The sequence below is a fragment of the Bubalus bubalis genome, chromosome 1 (genome assembly GCF_019923935.1).
Source record: "Bubalus bubalis isolate 160015118507 breed Murrah chromosome 1, NDDB_SH_1, whole genome shotgun sequence".
NCBI classification, from domain to species: Eukaryota; Metazoa; Chordata; class Mammalia; order Artiodactyla; family Bovidae; genus Bubalus; species Bubalus bubalis.
This window is the reverse complement of record NC_059157.1, coordinates 111,678,234-111,696,181: the sequence shown is the minus strand read 5'-3', so window position 1 is coordinate 111,696,181 and position 17,948 is coordinate 111,678,234. Positions and strand designations below refer to the sequence as shown.

The 17,948-nt window shown below is 36.8% G+C and overlaps 2 protein-coding genes across 3 annotated transcripts in view; both read right to left on the bottom strand.

Moving 5' to 3' along the window:
• The window catches only part of LOC102403840 (solute carrier family 15 member 2), a 44,299-nt gene extending 42,058 nt beyond the window's left edge, over positions 1-2,241 (bottom strand). The window contains exons 1-2 of one of the 2 annotated variants that reach the window (XM_006073417.4): positions 1,940-2,241; positions 13-100 (exon numbers count right to left, since the gene is read on the bottom strand). In XM_006073417.4, coding sequence (XP_006073479.3) covers positions 13-100; positions 1,940-2,044 — 193 coding nt within the window. In that variant the 5' untranslated portion in view covers positions 2,045-2,241. The remainder of the gene's footprint in view (positions 1-12; positions 101-1,939) is intronic. The other variant, XM_044942508.2, reaches the window with a different exon arrangement.
• An 8,384-nt stretch (positions 2,242-10,625) lies between these two features.
• Positions 10,626-17,948, bottom strand: part of EAF2 (ELL associated factor 2) — a 53,525-nt gene continuing 46,202 nt past the window's right edge. The window contains exon 6 of the mRNA XM_006073416.4: positions 10,626-10,793. Within this exon, the coding sequence (XP_006073478.4) occupies positions 10,747-10,793 (47 nt within the window). The 3' untranslated portion in view covers positions 10,626-10,746. The remainder of the gene's footprint in view (positions 10,794-17,948) is intronic.

Below are 17,948 nucleotides of genomic sequence, written 5' to 3'. Positions count from 1 at the left end.
ACACAAAATTACCTTTCATGCCATAATAGGAAAAGCGCTCACAGAATTCATTCACCACAATGAAGACAATACTCAGTGGATAGTTGGAGCCACAGATTTTCTAGGAAACAAAAAGACACTGGTTCAAGCATGAACAATATTTCCCTATTTAGATCATTATACTGTTTTGCAACAGAAAAAACCATTAAGTCACCATGATAGGTCATGTGAAGAAGCAATGGTCCCTATGCTTCATAAAACAGCCAGTATCCTACTAAAAGTGCTTGCATTGCTGATTTAGCAGTCAAACAAGCTATTCTGAATATTCCTTTGTCCCTCAAACATTTAATATGGAGCTGCTCAGGCACTTCTTGATATAGACACTAGGACCTGTTCATCTTCCCACAGGTACTAAATGGAAAGCCTGGGGCACTGGGCAAGAGAATAATGATCCTTATTTCTAGGAACATAACAAAGAGTTGGCCTCTGGAACACTTGATGTCCAGGTAGTTACACTCAGATGTCAGTACCCTGCTTAGCTCTACGGTGTGGATTAACCTTTCTGTCCCCACTTGCCCCATTCACTGTGATGGGAGGAATCCTAGCAATATGAAGGCTTCCTGCCAGAAACAGAGCCCAATACAAATTGTTGAAGATTAAGATGATTGATCACCTTAACCTTTGGCAGAGATTTCTTAAGCCTTTTCAAATTAAATGTCCATTTGTTCTATGAAACAGATTCTATAATATTTTCATGCTAATCCTTTTGTGCATTAAAAGGACTATGCTATTGCATGCACTGTATCAGAATAAAAGGAATATCACGTTTTACTTCAAATCCCTCTCATTATGATAGCCCAACCAACATGAGAAAGGGATGGAGATACGTGGCCTTGGTTCAATCAAATCATGAGATTTTTTTATTACCTTTCCTTATTCATAAGATATACATGCATTTTTGTAAGTAGCCTCAAATTATTTGGGACCAGAAGATATACAACTAAATAAATGATTGATAAATTAATGTGTTCATTTTTTTATCCACATAGATATATATGGATATACATAAACAACCCTCCAAAGTATTAATATGCATTAATGTATGATAAAAAAACTTTCTTAAAAGACACAGTGAATAGTCTTCTTACTTTCCCGGCTCACAGCTTGAGAATTATACAGCCTGAAGTTTGGTTAACATGGCTTCTATTAGCTATGTAACACTGTCACTGACTGTGTTAACATACTGCTCCAGGCCATGTCACTAAACCTGGCTTTATACTTCAGTTTTGTTATTACAAAGAAACTACCCACCTCTAGAATACTGCTACTTCTTTGCTTGTAAGTAAGAACTAAGTAAATACTGGCTAGTATTACTATACCCTCTCTACTTAACAGGATTTTGATATGAGGATTAAAAAAGAATTGGGAAATGTTTTAACAAGTATTAATATATAAAGTAAAACGTTATTACTTCCCTGTTTTTCTGTCCTTTCGCCCACTGTAAACTGAAACACATTACAGAGACTAGATCTATTCTAAAACTTCTCTTGGTGTGCAGCATAGACTCTGTGTACAGGGGAAACTAAAGGCTGAAGTTTTGGAGGTTTTTTGGTAAATAAAGAACAATCACACACAGTTCTCCAGAAAGGAGTACTTGCCAAGTTTCCCTGGACATGCAAAGTGCTTTTTTTTCCACCCCAGAGAAATTCAGAATATACAATGAAATAGAGCCAAGTCCTGGATATCCACTGAAGAACTCTGACCACCGCCTTCTGCTGCTTCCTCTCCTAAGTTGAAAGAAACTCCTGTTTAGATCTGGCTTATAGGTTCATTCTAACTTCAGGAGAGAATAGTTTTTAATACTCTAATACAGCTCAGCCTGAAGCTCCAGGGGCCAAGGAGGAGAACCAACAGAGTACGTCTGTTCCTGTCAGAGGCAGAGATGAATCCCAGGACTCACCGGAGATGACTTCTCTGGAAAGCTGGGGGGTTGAGGTGGTATCTCTTCAGTGGAGACAGGTAAAAAAAGAGTTTCCTTGGAATCATTTTTCTGGAAAGAATTCATGGCTGGCTCCTCTCTCTCTCTTCAAGCATTTGGCTTTGGTAGGCAGTTGGGACAGCTGCCAGGCTACTGTGAAAAGGGGGACTGGGAGGGGAAGAGGGGGTGGCTTCAGCAACCAGTTTTAACCCTGTGGGTGTCGGGCTTAAGTAGCTTCCTACGAAGCAGAAAGCTATATGGAAAAAAAAAAAAATTTTGGGTCTCAGAGACTAGTTTAAAAGAATGTTTATGTAAAAGGTAAAGCATGCGGAAGTGAGATACTGTAAAATGCTGGAGAACTGCACATGAGTGAAAAGTAGTTAGAAATATAATGCCTAGAACATAGACTGGAGCACAGATTTAAACACTGATTTCAGAGTAATAATAGCTGCCATTTATCACACACCAATTGTGTATATGTGTGTGTGTGTATACACACATATATTATCTTTATGTTCTTATTCTTACTACCATCCTCACTTTACAGGAACTAATATCTCAAGAGATTGCAATTTTTCCAAAGTCATGTGGCCATCAAGTGGCAGATCTGGAATTTTCGCTATGGTGTTATGGATAGATTAGTATCAGTAATGCCTGTGGTTATTACTTAGGAATGGAAGCTATGGAAATAGAAACATAGGAATGTAGGAGAATTGAAATGCATTGAAAAGGGAAAGATATCTCTAAAGTGAATTTGGAGAGATACAAAAAAAATGTTAATTTTTGGTTTTCAACATGGTAAAGTTCAACTGGAAATGTCTTATAAGCAATTAAAGAGGTGGAGCTAAAGAAAACAAAAAGAAAAGTTCAGTGATATACATTTGGGAATCATTCTTCTTTTAAAATTCATTCTCTGTGTTGTAACTTTCTTACTTCAAGATAAACCTATCCTTTCATCTGTAAATAAAATTTGATTTGTGTAAAAATTATGAACCAGTTATTTTCTAGGTACTATTACAAACACCATTTTTCTTAATATTCAGTGAATGGACTTCCAAATGACTCCAGAATACATTTAGTTCTTATCAGAGGAAGAACAGGATCAGACATGACTGTTAAATAATTATTATTTTTGCAAAGTCAAAGAGGTAAAAGAACAAAACAGTATGGTGCCCATTTAGTTGTCAGTCAAATGGAAAAGGAAAGAATGGCCAGAGAGAAATAAGAAAAATAAGGACTAAACCAAAAAAGAAGTCAGGAAATAGGAGAATGCATTATTTTATTTTAGAATATGAGAACCTATGATTCTATCCCTCATAAAATTCTTACATTAGCTACTTGAGTAATCTATTGACAAATAAGACCAGGATAAACTCTACTCTTTCCTCCCTAAACTCTAACTCAGACTTTGACCATGTTTCTTTCTCAGCTTCTGTTACACTCCTCATCCTGTTTCTTTCCCATCAACCTTTACCCAAAGAAGAGTCCAGCTTCATTTCTGCTTGTGACATTAATGATTAAGCTGTAGTTATTCTTTCAGAAAGTACTGCCCTTTCTGACCTAGTTTGGTTAACGACTGGATACAAAACAAATGAACAGTCAGAAGTTACTAGCCAAGTTAACCACTAGAGGCACAGACGACTTTAAGATCTAATTATATCAATGGCTCCTCCTGCTCTGGCCCTGTACCTCTGAAATAGCATTTGATATAGCAGAGCAGATGGAATAGCACCTGTATGCAAGGCAGCAACTCATTTGTGCTCATAGGTGCCCTAAATACCAAACTTTAGCATATTGGCATTGGATCTTTGATACTTGTTTGTTTAAGTGAAATTTTTCATTGATTATGGCAATACAATGCTAAGCATTCATAGAATCAAATAATATCAGAGATGGAAGAAATCCTAATCTTGTGGTATATAAACTTCCCTGATGATAAAAATCACTTATGGATATTTATATATATTTATATTTGTACATGTACTTATGTATCAATATATAAATTTCCAGGGTGACACACACACACACACAAATCTAAAGAGGTAGCTAAGAACTTGTATTTTTAACAAGCATCTCTGGTAATTCTTATATTAGGGATTTGGTGAACACTGGTTTGAAATCCCTCTGCTAATCTAGCCTGAAGAATATTACAGATGAGCTCAGACTAGAATCCCAGACTCTAAAACTTATTCTAGAGCCTTTTCTATTTTATCAAGATGCTTCTTGTACAGCATCATTTTTTCTAAGTTGAAATCAGAAAGATAAAAGGGAAAAAAATCAAAGAAAAAAGCAATTCATTAACAGAAATGAGTAAAAACTCTTCACAGATAAAAAAGAATAATAGAGTAAAATAATCTAAAATATCAATTATGAGTAAAAATATTTGTGACTCAATGATTATGACAGAAGAGAGTGATATTTTACAGTCATGTACAGAAAGGAGGCTGAAAGTCTCAAATGATAGATACTTATATAGTCAGAGAGAAGAGGCAAATATGAAATTAAAAGAGGACGTGTTTAGCAAACTATGAATACAAAATCATCACATAAAAAGACTGTATTTAAATATCAGCAAAAACAAATAGAAAAGGTAATTTTAAAATTATACCAGCTCTAATAGCATAAAACATACCTCAGAATAAATCTACTGAAAAATGTTTAAGACATCAATACATGCTACAATTAAAAAATAAGTTAAAAAATACATCAGTATTAAACACTCTAAAACATTATTGAAAGAAATTAAAGATCTAAATAAATGGAGAGACATACCATACTCATGATTTGGAAGACTCAGTAAGATGTCAGCAATCCCCAAATCAATCTATAGTTGCAACAAAAAAAATCCAACAGGTTTTGTGAATGTAGAAAATTAAAGGCTGATTTTTAAAATTCATATGGAGATGCAGAAATCTAAGAACAGCAAGGCAATCTTGAAGAACAATAACGGAGGATTTGTACTACTCAGTAGGAAATCTATTATAAAGCTATAGTAATTATAACAAGAGTGGAAATGACACAAAGATAGATAAGGCAACCAATGCAACAGAACAGAGTTCAGAAAAAGACCCACACACATACTTTGGCATTATTTAGGCCAAACATGACACAGTAGTGTCATGGGACAATGACAAATGGGACAAATGACTGTTTTCAATTTAAAAAAATACCATCTGGATACTCATATGGAAAAAAATGTTTGCCTTTATCTTACATCATGAATAAAAACCATAAAAGAAAATAATATATAGATTACATTAATATTCAGTTCAATTTTGTCACTCAGCCGTGTCCAACTATTTGTGACCCCGTGGACTACAGCACGCCAGGTTTTCCTGTCCATCACCAACTTCCAGAGCTTGCTCAGACTCATGTCCATCAAGTCGGTGATGCCATCCAACCAGATCATTCTCTGTCATCCCCTTCTCCTGCCTTCAATCTTTCCCAGCATCGGGGTCTTTTCAAATGAGTTAGTTCTTCCCATCAGGTGGCCAAAGTATTGGAGTTTCAACTTCAGCATCAGTCCTTCCAATGAATATTCAGGACGATCTCTAGGATTGACTGGTTGGATCTCCTTACCGTCCAAGGGACTCTCAAGAGTCTTCTCCAACACCACAGTTCAAAAGCATTAGTTCTTCGGTGCTCAGCTTTCCTTGTGGTCCAACTGTCAAATACATGACTACTGGAAAAACCATAGCTTTGACTAGATGGACCTTTGTCAGCAAAGTGATGTCTCTGCTTTTTAATACACTGTCTAGGTTGGTCATATAGAGAGATTAGATTAATTCTACATAGATTACAGATCTGTTAAAGTTAAAAAAATACAGCTTTTAGAGGACAATGTAAGAGAATATCTTTTGGACTGATTAAGCCAAGATTTCATTTTTTAAGCTAAGATTTTTTTAAATAAGACATATAGCAACCATAAGCGATTAATATATGGTATAGCATTAAAATTGATAACTTTTGTTCACCAAAAGATACCATTAAGAGTAAAAAGACAACTCACAAAGTAGTAGAAAACAGTCATACTACATATATTGGCAAAGGATTTGTATCCAAACTACATAAATCACTTCAAAAATCAATGACAAAGGACTCATATTCAGATTGTAGGTCTTTTGCAATATAAATAATACTGCAGTAATAACCTTGCAGATTAGTCAAATGTATCGTAGAATGAATTTCTGGAAGTAATATTTCTGTGACAAAAAGTGTTTCATAATTTTTAGAACTGCCGATTCATTTCCCTGTTTTCTATTGAGTTGTTTGTCCTCTTCTTATAAGCTTATAAGATCTACTTTTGTATCATTTATATTAATTCTCTTCCACCCTCTACGTTGCTAATAGTTTTTTACTGATTTTGTTTGTGGACTTTTAAAATATAACTTAAAAGGCACAAATCTTAAGTGTAAGACTGTAGTATTTTCTACATATGTGTAACTCACACAACCACCACCCAGATAAGATTATATATATATATATATATTTAATAAATATTTACTTACTTATAATATATAGAATACATTACATACATTATATATTATACTACGACTATGAATTGATGATAAGGTGATGGAATTCCAGTTGAGCTATTTCAGATCCTAAAAGATAATGCTGTGAAAGTGCTGCACTCAATATGTCAGCAAATTTGGGAAACTCAGCAGTGGCCACAGGACTGGAAAAGGTCAGTTTTCATTCCAATCCCAAAGAAAAGAAATGCCAAAGAATGCTCAAACTACCACACAACTGCACTCATCTCACACGCTAGTAAAGTAATACTCAAAATTCTCCAAGCCAGGCTTCAGCAAGACGTGAACTGTGAACTTCCAGATGTTCATGCTGGTTTTAGAAAAGGCAGCGGAACCAGAGATCAAATTGTCAACATCCACTGGATCATGGAAAAAGCAAGAGAGTTCCAGAAAAACATCTATTTCTGCTTTATTGATTATGCCAAAGCCTTTGACTGTGTGGATCACAATAAACTGTGGAAAATTCTGAAGGAGATGGGAATACCAGCCCACCTGATCTGCCTCTTGAGAAACCTATATGCAGGTCAGGAAGCAACAGTTAAGACATGGAACAACACATTGGTTCCGAATAGGAAAAGGAGTACGTCAAGGCTGTATATTGTCACCCTGCTTATTTAACTTATATGCAGAGTACATCATGAGAAATGCTGGGCTGGAAGAAGCACAAGCTGGAATCAAGATTGCAGGGAGAAATATCAATAACCTCAGATATGCAGATGACACCACCCTTATGGCAGAAAGTGAAGAGGAACTAAAGAGCCTCTTGATGAAAGTGAAAGAAGAGAGTGAAAAAGTTGGCTTAAAGCTCAACATTCAGAAAACGAAGATCATGGCATCCGGTCCCATCACTTCATGGCAAATAGATGGAGAAACAGTGGAAACAGTGTCAGACTTTATTTTTTTGGGCTCCAAAATCACTACAGATGGTGATTGCAGCCATGAAATTAAAAGATGCTTACTCCTTGGAAGGAAAGTTATGACCAACCTAGACAGCATATTAAAAAGCAGAGACATTACTTTGTCAACAAAGGTCTGTCTAGTCAAGGCTATGGTTTTTCCAGTAGTCATGTATGGATATGACAGTTGGACTGTGAGGAAAGCTGAGTGCCATGAATTGATGCTTTTGAACTGTGGTGTTGGAGAAGACTCTTGAGAGTCCCTTGGACTGCAAGGAGATCCAACCAGTCCATCCTAAAGGAGATCAGTCCTGGGTGTTCATTGAAAGGACTGATGTTGAAGCTGAGACTCCAATACTTTGGCCACCTGATGAGAAGAGCTGACTCATTGGAAAAGACCATGATGCTGGGAAAGATTGAGGGCAGGAGGAGAAGGGGACAACAGAGGATAGGATGGTTGGATGGCATCACCGACTCAATGGACATGAGTTTGGGTGGACTCCGGGAGTTGGTGATGGACAGGAGGCCTGGTGTGCTGCGGGTCATGGGGTTGCAAAAAGTCGGACATGACTGAGCGACTCAACTGAACTATGAATTTTGCCAGTCCCTTTGAAGAAGCTAACAACCTTTTTAGAATATATTTTTATAATATTTTTTTCCATTCTTGAGTTGCTAATTTTGATTCATCTCAACACATTGGAAATTATTAATCTAAATATTACATCAATGGTATGTAAATAATACAATTACTGAATTCTGACATGTCTAAGACTGCCGTCTTACCAAACTGTGGATGATAATACTTGATGAATATGTAATTCATAGGTCACACTCATACCCTTGTACAGATGCAATTTTACTAACTTTAGAGTTTCAGTGTAGTGTTCTGGAATCGTTCAAAGCCACTGATTTTTGTTCCTTTGTAGCCAATTTACTTTCACTACTTTGATACTTTTATTTTCAGTTTCATCAAACCACTCAGAAAGGTCAAGCTAAAAGAATAATGAGATTATGTTAACTAACTTTATTTTAATAATCATTTCATATAAACACGTATCAAATCATCACACTATACAGCTTAAAATTATACAATGTTATATGTCAATTATTTCTCTATAAAGCCGGGAGAAAAAAGGTGTGTGCTTAGAATCATGTGAAGATTGTTCTGGCATAGAATGTCATATCTGAGAACTTGTCTCATCCCTATATTTTAATGTCTGAAAATGAATCAAATAAGGAGATAACTGGAGCAAAGAAGATATTATCTCATTCCTCTCTAAGCTACTCATATTTAAATGAGTGGGGTATAGGAATGATATACTATGTATTCAATCCATCAAAATGATCTTTAAGAACATGTTTAATTTATGTGGGAAATAATAAAAGGGGGAAGAGATGAGTTATGGAGTCCAGAATGGCAGTGGCTAAAAGACAAGGAAGGGAAAAGCCTGTGAAAATAGAACAAAGGAAGGTCCGAGGACCAGAGTGAGGGCCTCAGGTAGAACAAACAGCACTCCTGGCTAGCCCAATTTACATAGGGCAGGCCCGGGGGGGAGGAAAAAACATAAAAAGAGGAGCCAAAGGGCCGGAGGCCTCCCTTTCACCTCTCCCACACACATGCTCATTCTCTCTCTCTCTCTCTCTTTCTCTCTCTCTCTAGCCCCTCTCTCTTCTCTTCATGTCTTTGGGTCAGCATGCCCTCACGCCTCGAGGATGTATTTTCCTGCTATTTTCTAAATAAAATTGAGCTGTAACACAAAGCTGTAACACTGATCTGTCTAAGAGCTATAACACTCTCTGTCCAAGACCCGAGATCTAGAACATGGTCTGTCTGAGAGCTGTGACGCGCTGAGGGCTTTAACGTCCATTGATTCAAATTTTTGTTGAGACGAGACAGAACTGAGGAGAATACACTCGCCTGACATCTATCAGTTCAGTTCAGTATGTGTGTATATATATACACACACACATGTATGTATATTTATATATACATATACTTATATACATATATATATGTAGCTAGAAAACTTCCTATGATAAGAGGTAATGTTTAATAAAAATTTTTTTCATAATTTCCAAAACTTGGAAGTAACCAAGATTCCTTCAGTAAGTTAGTGGATACATAACATTATATCTACATAATATAATATTATTTGCACTAAAAAGAAATGAATAAGACATGGAGGAAACTTAGGTGCATACCAAGCCATGAACAAGACATCAAGGAAACTTTAAGTATGTAGGTGAAAGAACCAATCTGAAAAGGCTGCATAATGTCTGATTCCAATTATAAGATATTCTGGTAAAGGCAAAACTGAGACAGTCAAAAGATCACTGATTGACAGGGGTTGGGATGTGGAGAAATGAATTGGCAGAGCATAGGATTTTTAGGGCAGTGAAACCACCCTGTATGATACTACAGTGGTGGACAAAGGTGCGATTATACATTTGGTAACACCCATAGAATACAACACAAAGAGTGAACTCTAATGTAAAATACGGACTTTAGATGATGATGTGTGAATGTAGGTTCATCAATTATTTAAAAAGGGACCAATCTGGTGCAGGATGTTCATAGTAGGGGAGATTATCCATGTATGGGAAGAGGAAGTATATGAGAAGTCTCTGTACTTTCTGCTCAATTTTGCTGTGAAACTAAAACTGTTCTTCAAAATAAAGTTTATTATTTAAATAAAAAACTTGCTGTTCATTAGTGACTCTCAATCTGGTGTTTATTTCCCTCAAATTCAAAAATGCTACAGGTATAAAGATTAAGTATTTATCTCATTAACATAACTGCTTATTTTTATCTCAAAAGCAAAATAAAAGTTTTAAACAATATCAAAGAGATGAGAAAATGATAAAATATGTGAGCAATAACAATTTCATTAAAACAACTACTTAGCTTCATCTTTACCCTCAATTTTAGCTTAATTTTCAACCAAAATTTAAGGAATATCAGAAAGGCTCAGAGACATAATTAAAACCAGCGCATTTATTACAAATCAAGTTTTGACATTTCACAATTGAAGACAGGAGTGTGGTAAAACAGAACAGTGAACTTGAACTTTAGAACACCTGATCTGCCACTGGTTAACTAACAATACATGGGCAAGTAACTTAAACTCTGAGTTCGTTTTCTCATCTGTAAAACTTCATAAGAGTTTTGTTAATATTAAATAAAAACACATGAAAATGCTGGTACCCATAAAAGGTAAAAAATGTAACATCAACTGAAAATTCTGAATCAGATTAAATTTATTATCAAAGTTAGGATACATTTTCCTCAGTCTTAGAAATTTTTATTCCTAAGATAAATTATCACATCTTGCAAATTTTACACTTATAGCTGAATATTTCTTCAGTCATCACTGTCACTTCCTGATTCACTCAGCTGCAAATCATTTCCTAAAATAAAAAAAAGCAAAACAATAGTAATCAAATATTTAATATTTTAATGTTTTTTGATAACACAGATATTTTGCAATATATAACCCCAAGGTGATCCTGTTTAGTCAGCATTACATTCTTAAATTATAGAATAAGCAATCTGATTATTAGTCACATCAGTAGTAACTCTAATTAATAATGCCTGTAAAGAAAAGACAAACCATTAATCTTCAGCACAGTTTTAGTATCACTTGGTGTCTATTTTAGTCTTCTTTCACACACCAACATCACCCTTCTTTTATACCACTGACTTAATTACATAAGAAATGAGAAAAGGTAGTTTAGTATAGGGGTTGCCAACGGCCAGGGCCAAGAACAGGTTTTGGTCCGTGGCCCCTTAAGAGCTGGCCACACAGCAGGAGGTGAGTGGCAGGTGAGGGAGTGAGCGAAGCTTTATTTCTGCAGCCACTCCCCACCTTCACATTCCCTCCTGAGTTCTGCCTGTTGTCAGATCAGCGGTGGCAAAATAACTCTAATGTGTTGTGCTTGAATCATCCCAACCATTCCCCCCACCCCTGACACTGACTGTGGAAAAACTGTCTTCCACAAAACTGGTCCCTAGTGCCAAAAAGGTTGGGGACCATTGGTTTAGAAGATCAGATTATTTCAAAGAGTGAAAGAGAGTTGTATAATTATTTCAAATTCAGTCAGTCATTAAGTAGTATATGTTAAGAGTAACTCATCATTGAATCTTTCATAATTCATCCATGTGCTTACAGCATGGAACTTATATTCCAGTGGGGGAGACAAACAATAAACAAATATATTATGTAATATTTATCCTAAGTAGAGATAAATATTATGTAATTTAGATGGGTATGGGGATAGGGTGTGAGGTAATATTTTAGATAGGGGAGTTAGGAAAGCCTCCTCAGGGTGGGACATTAGAGATCCAAATGTAGGGAGAGACGCATGAAAATACATGAGTATGGAGGAAACTGTCCAGGATCAGGAAAAAGCAAATATAAATGCCCCAAGGCGGAAGCATGCTTTTTGTGTTCTCAGACAGCAAGAATACCACTCTGGCTAGACTAGAAAGAATGAGGAAAAGAATGTTAGGAAATAGGTCATAAAGATATCCATAAGACCACAGTGGGTAGGTCTGGAGAAGGATTGGTAACTCACTCCAGCATTCTTGCTGGGAAATCCCATGGACAGAGGGGTCTGGTGGACTACAGTTCATGGGGTCGCAAAAGAGTTGGACACGACTTAGTGACTTAACAACAAATAGTGTGTAGGTCATGGTAGAACCTTTGAATTTTGTTTGAAATATAATGGGAACTCAATTCATTGTAGCTCAGCTGGTAAAGAATCCTCCTGCAATGCAGGAGACCCTGGTTCAATTCCTGGGTCAGAAAGATCTGCTGGAGAAGGGATAAGCTACCCACTTAAGTAATATTGGATTTCCCTGGTGGCTCAGCTGGTAAAGAATCTGCCTGTGAAGAGGGAGACCTGGGTTCGAGCCCTGAGTTGGGAAGATCCCCTGGAGAAGGAAAAGGCTGCCCACTCCAGTATTTTGGCCTGGAGAATTCCATGGGCTGTATAGTCCATGGGGTCTCAAAGAGTCGGACACGACTAAGCGACTTTCACTTTCAATTCATTAGAAAATTTTAAAAAGGCAACTGACTTAAACACTGTATATCAGTGAACAGACTATAATGGTGTGGAAGAAATATGGAATCAGGGAGGACATTTAGTTATGAGTCTATACAGTTTCTCATGTAAGATATAATATTGTCTTTGAGAAAGACAAATACTGTATGATTTCATTTATATGTAGAATCTAAAGAACAAAACAAATGAACAAATATACAGAGAAACAGAGTGACAAATACTGAAACAGGTGCCAAAGTGGAGGTGGGTAGAGTGAGGAGAGAAATAGGTGAAGGAGATTAAGTTGTATAAACTCTCAGTTATAAAATATATGTTACAAGTTTGAAATTTACAGTAGGAAGAATATAGTCAACAACCATGTTACATCTTTCTATGGTGATGGATGACAACTAGACTTTTCATTGTGATCACATTTAAATATATAGATTTAACATATATATTTAATAAATATATTGAAAGTCATAGAAAAAATCAGGTTTGTGGCTACTGAAGGTAGGGGGTGGAGGATGAGGGAATTAGCTAAAAGGCAATCAAAAGGTACAAACTTCCAGCTATAAGATAAATACTAGGGATGTAATGCGTAACATGATAAAAATAATTAACACTATTGTGTGTTATAAAAGAAAACTGTTAAGAGAGTAAATCCTAAGAGTTCTCATCACAAAGAAAAAAAGTTTTTTTCCTATTTTTTTGATGTTTTATCTATATGTGATGATGGATATTCACTAAAACTATTGTGGTAATCATTTCAGGATGTATGTAGTTAAACAGTTGTATACTTTAAAATTATACAGTGCTGTATGTCAATTACATCTCAATAAAACTGGGAAAGAAGAAATAATATCGGTTTTAGACTCAGGTGATTCAGGTGAAGGTGGTGATCAGTGGTCAGATTTGTAATTTGCTCTGAAGATAGAGCTTACAGGCCTATCAACGGTATTAGACTTAGTGCATAAGAGAAAGAGAAAAATGAAGAATGACCCTCAAGTCTTCTGGTCTTACCAACTAGATAAATTGTGGTATCATTTACTGAGATGAGAAGCAGCAGATTACAAGACTATGTAAGAAAAATCACAAGTTCAATTTTTAAAATGTACATTTTCAATACCTAGTAAATATTCAAGTATATATGGTATATATAATTGTATATATACATCTGAAGCTCAAGGTAAGGCTAGATCTGAAAACTATCTGGGAGTCATTGATTATAGGGGGTTTATTTGGAGCTATAGGATTGGATAAATCTTTCGGGTAGTAAATTAAAATGGTTAAAATTTTTTTCGATTTTTAAACTACTCCACAATCAACAAAAGCTGATATATTCTAAAATTCATATCCAATTTAATAGGAATAGTTTTTAGGCTCTATATAACTTGTAAGACAACTTAGCCCATTGCATGTACTCCAGAACTAATTACGTGATTTGATAAAGAAACCTGCTAAAGGTCTCATAGGACCATTTTGTCATTTTCAAGGCTCAAGTTTCTACTTATTATGCAACTATTGTATGGCATAAGAATATTCAACTTTATGTGATATCAGTACAATGAGATTCTCAAGTGACAGAAACCCAAATGTCCTGAGTTCCACTTTTCTTAATAGACTTCATTCTACGGAGGTCATAAGCACAGTAATACCAATGCTGTTGGTTGAAATGTTCAGTTATGTAGATATGAGATTAGCCTTTGAATATGAGATGCTTAGTAAAGAAAATAGGTTTTCAATTAAAATGGTAATTACAACTTGGGAAAAAGAGTTTACCCATAGCAAATGCATTCTGATACCTAAACCAATGTTTCTCAATGAGAAAAGCAATACTGCTCCTTTAGTAGATGTTACAGAAATGTATGTGAGAGATTGCTTGTCCCAGTGATTTGCAGATTGCTTCATAGATTGCTAGTGGCATACTGTGGAAGGGGAATTTTGGAAGCTTAAAATATCTACCAAAGCAAGAACCGCCATGCACAATAAAGAACTCTTCTATATTCTGCAAAACTTTTGAAAGTCCAGTTGGATGTTCATGTACTTGTAAGACCTGGTTGTAATTTTAAGGCCAGGACTAATTGCATTCTTAGACACTAAAAGTATTCTTTTGTATAGATTTAAAATTCTCTAAAATTTACAAGGGCTTCTCTGGTGGCTCAGACTGTAAAGAATCTGCCTGCAATACAGACCAGTGTTCAGTCCCTGGGTCAGGAAGATCCCCTGGAGAAGGCAATGGCAACTCACTCCAGTATTCTGGCCTAGAGAATTCCTAGACAGAGAGCCCTGGTGAGCTATATAGTCCATGGGGTCACAAAGAGTTGGACATGACTGAGTGACTAACACAGACACACAAAATTTATAAGGCTGTAACTATCATCCTTGATAGCTAAACTGAAAGAAAACTTTACTTTTTTCAGAATCTTACAAAGATTTTTTAAAATTGTTTTTGAAAACACAGCAATTATCTATGCTGCTCAATGTCCGTGGGTCAGCAATACAGCCCTTCAAAATGTGTCTGTGTATGCAATTCTATGAATATAACGTATATACTTTCCCACTCCTTATTTTAACAAGTTAAATAAGAAATATTACGAACATATGAGTTGAATATTGTCTTGCTTCTCTTAATCCCACATATAATCATTAAAAGTAAGGGCAAACATATAGCACTTTGTTACATCTTCTGGCCATGCCTGAACAAAATAGAATATATATTAACTTACTATAAATGTTTGTCTTAAAATTATATTAATCATTTTCAAAGATGTATGTCTTTTAGATGATATCAAACTATTAAATTCATTTCATGTTAGTAAAAGGGATTTAAATTATGTTATGAAAAAGGGTGTTGAGTCTGCTAAGGTTGAAATGGGATGACTATTTAAATACTAATTTAAATACTAATATTTAATTTAAATACTAATAAAAAAGGGTTTATTTCCTCTTATTAGGAAACCTACAGTTTGGATAAATTATATCAAGAAAAGAAATTCACTATTTTTTTAAATTCCAATTCGTTATTACTGGTATAACAAAATTGCTGCTGATCTCTCCATAACATTTTTATATCCAAAATATTTCTAAATTCTTTTATTATTTCTATAGCTTGTTGATTCCTTTGGATTTTCTATGTAGACAATTATATTGTCTACAAATAAGGATTATTTTATTTCTTGTTTCCAATTCTTACTTTCATTTCCTTTACTTGTTTTATTGTATTTTTCCAGAACCTTCAGTACAACACTGAATAGACACGGGGTGGTCCTAAGATGGCAGAGGAATAGGATGGGGAGACCACTTTCTCCCCCAAATATTCATCGGAAGAACATTTGAATGCTGAGCAAATTCCACAAAACAACTTTTGAATGCTGGCAGAGGACATCAGGCACCCATAAAGGCAGCGCATTGTCTTCAAAAGGAGGTAGGACAATATATAAAAGATAAAAAGAGAGACAAAAGAGGTAGGGATGGAGATCCGTCTCGGGAAGGGAGTCTTTAAAAAGAGAGAAGTTTCCAAACACCAGGAAACCCTCTCACAGGCGGGTCTGTGGGGAGTTTTGGAATCTCAGAGGGCAACATAACTGGGAGGAAGAATAAATAAATAAATAATTAAAACCCACAGATTATGTGCCTAACAGCAGCTCCCAGTGGAGAAGCAGCCCAGACACTCGCATCTGCCACTATTAAGTGGGGGCTGGACAGGGAGGCGCGGGCTACATTGCTTAGGGTAAGGATCAGGCCTGAATGCCCCCAGGGCAATCTGAGGGAACTAACTTGAGATAGGAACCCAGACTGTGGGATAGCCAGAGAGAGAGAGAGAAGAAAAAAAAGAGAGAGAGAGAAAAAAAAAACTATCCCAGGAAAAGCCCTAACCTAAGACACTGCCAGGCCCGCTCACAGAACAAAGGACTGAACAGAGCTAGACAGCGGCGGACTGGCCCATCCCCCGCCGGAGACAGGCAGGCAGGCGAGGGCAGCCAGAGCTGGAAGGGGGCAATCGCAGCCCCAGACTGGCATCCTCTACCAAACTGTAAGCAGGTTTCATTGCTGACCAAGACTTCTTGGGATTTTGGACGGTTGACATCCGCCAGGACAGTCGCAGCCAGAGATCAGCTCCCCAGAAGAGACACATGGCACACCTGAGAAGGCGTGCCCATAGTACACCCAGAAAACTGAGCGGCTGGGACAGGGGAGGTGGTAAGATGCACCCCCCAACCTGGGGGTGACTGTTCTTGCCAAGCACCTGGCCACCTGAGCTGCTCGGACCTGGGAAGGGCACAAAACGCAGGCCCAACCAAGTCTGCACCTTTGTGGAGTACCTGAGAACCTGAACCTGGGTGGCTTAGACCTGGGAAGTGTATGCAACCCAGGGCCCGCCTCAGACAGTTCCTGGCAGAGCAACCTAGAGCCTGAAAACTGTAGACCATGAAAGCACACACGCCGTGAGCAAACCCAGTGTGGCTAAAACACTGCAAGCACTCCCCACACAAGCCACTGATATTTGTTTGCAGTGTTCCTCCCTCCCCAAAGCATGACTTAACAAGTGAGCCTAAAAAAGTGACCACCATCGCCCCCTTGTGTCAGGGTAGAAATTAGACACTGAAGAGACCAGCAAACAGAAGCTAAAATAAACAGAGGGAACCGCTTTGGAAGTGACATGTGCAACAGATTAAAACCCTGTAGTTAGCACCGACTAACCACACCGACTAACATAGGAAGGGGCCTATAGATCTTGAGAAGTATAAGCCAGAGAGCCAAACTATCTGAAAATGAACTGACCCCACACTGTCTGCAACAGCTCCAGAGAAAGTCCTAGATATATTTTTACTATTATCATTTTTTGAATTAAAAACTTTTTTTTTTACTTTTTAAGTCCTCTATTAATCCTTTAATTTTTATTTTTATCATCTATTGATGGTGTCATCACTCACATAGAGCCAGACATCCTGGAATGTGAATTCAAGTGGGCCTTAGCATTACTATGAACAAAGCTAGTAGAGGTGATGGAATTCCAGTTGAGCTATTTCAATTCCTGAAAGATAATGCTGTGAAAGTGATGGACTCAATATGCCAGCAAATTTGGAAAACTCAGCAGTGGCCACAGGACTAGAAAAGGTCAGTTTTCATTCCAATCCCAAAGAAAGGCAATATCAAAGAATACTCAAACTACTGCACAATTGCACTCATCTCACACGCTAGTAGGGTAATGCTCAAAATTCTCCAAGCCAGGCTTCAGCAATACGTGAACTGTGAACTTCCAGATGTTCAATCTGGTTTTAGAAAAGGCAGAGGAACCACAGATCAAATTGCCAACATCTTCAGGACCATAGAAAAGGAAGAGAGTTCCAGAAAAACATCTATTTCTGCTTTATTGACTATGCCAAAGCCTCTGACTGCGTGGATCGCAATAAACTGTGGAAAATTCTGAAAGACATGAGAATACCAGACCACCTGACCTGCCTCTTAAGAAACCTGTAAGCAGGTCAGGAAGCAACAGTTAGAACTGGACATGGA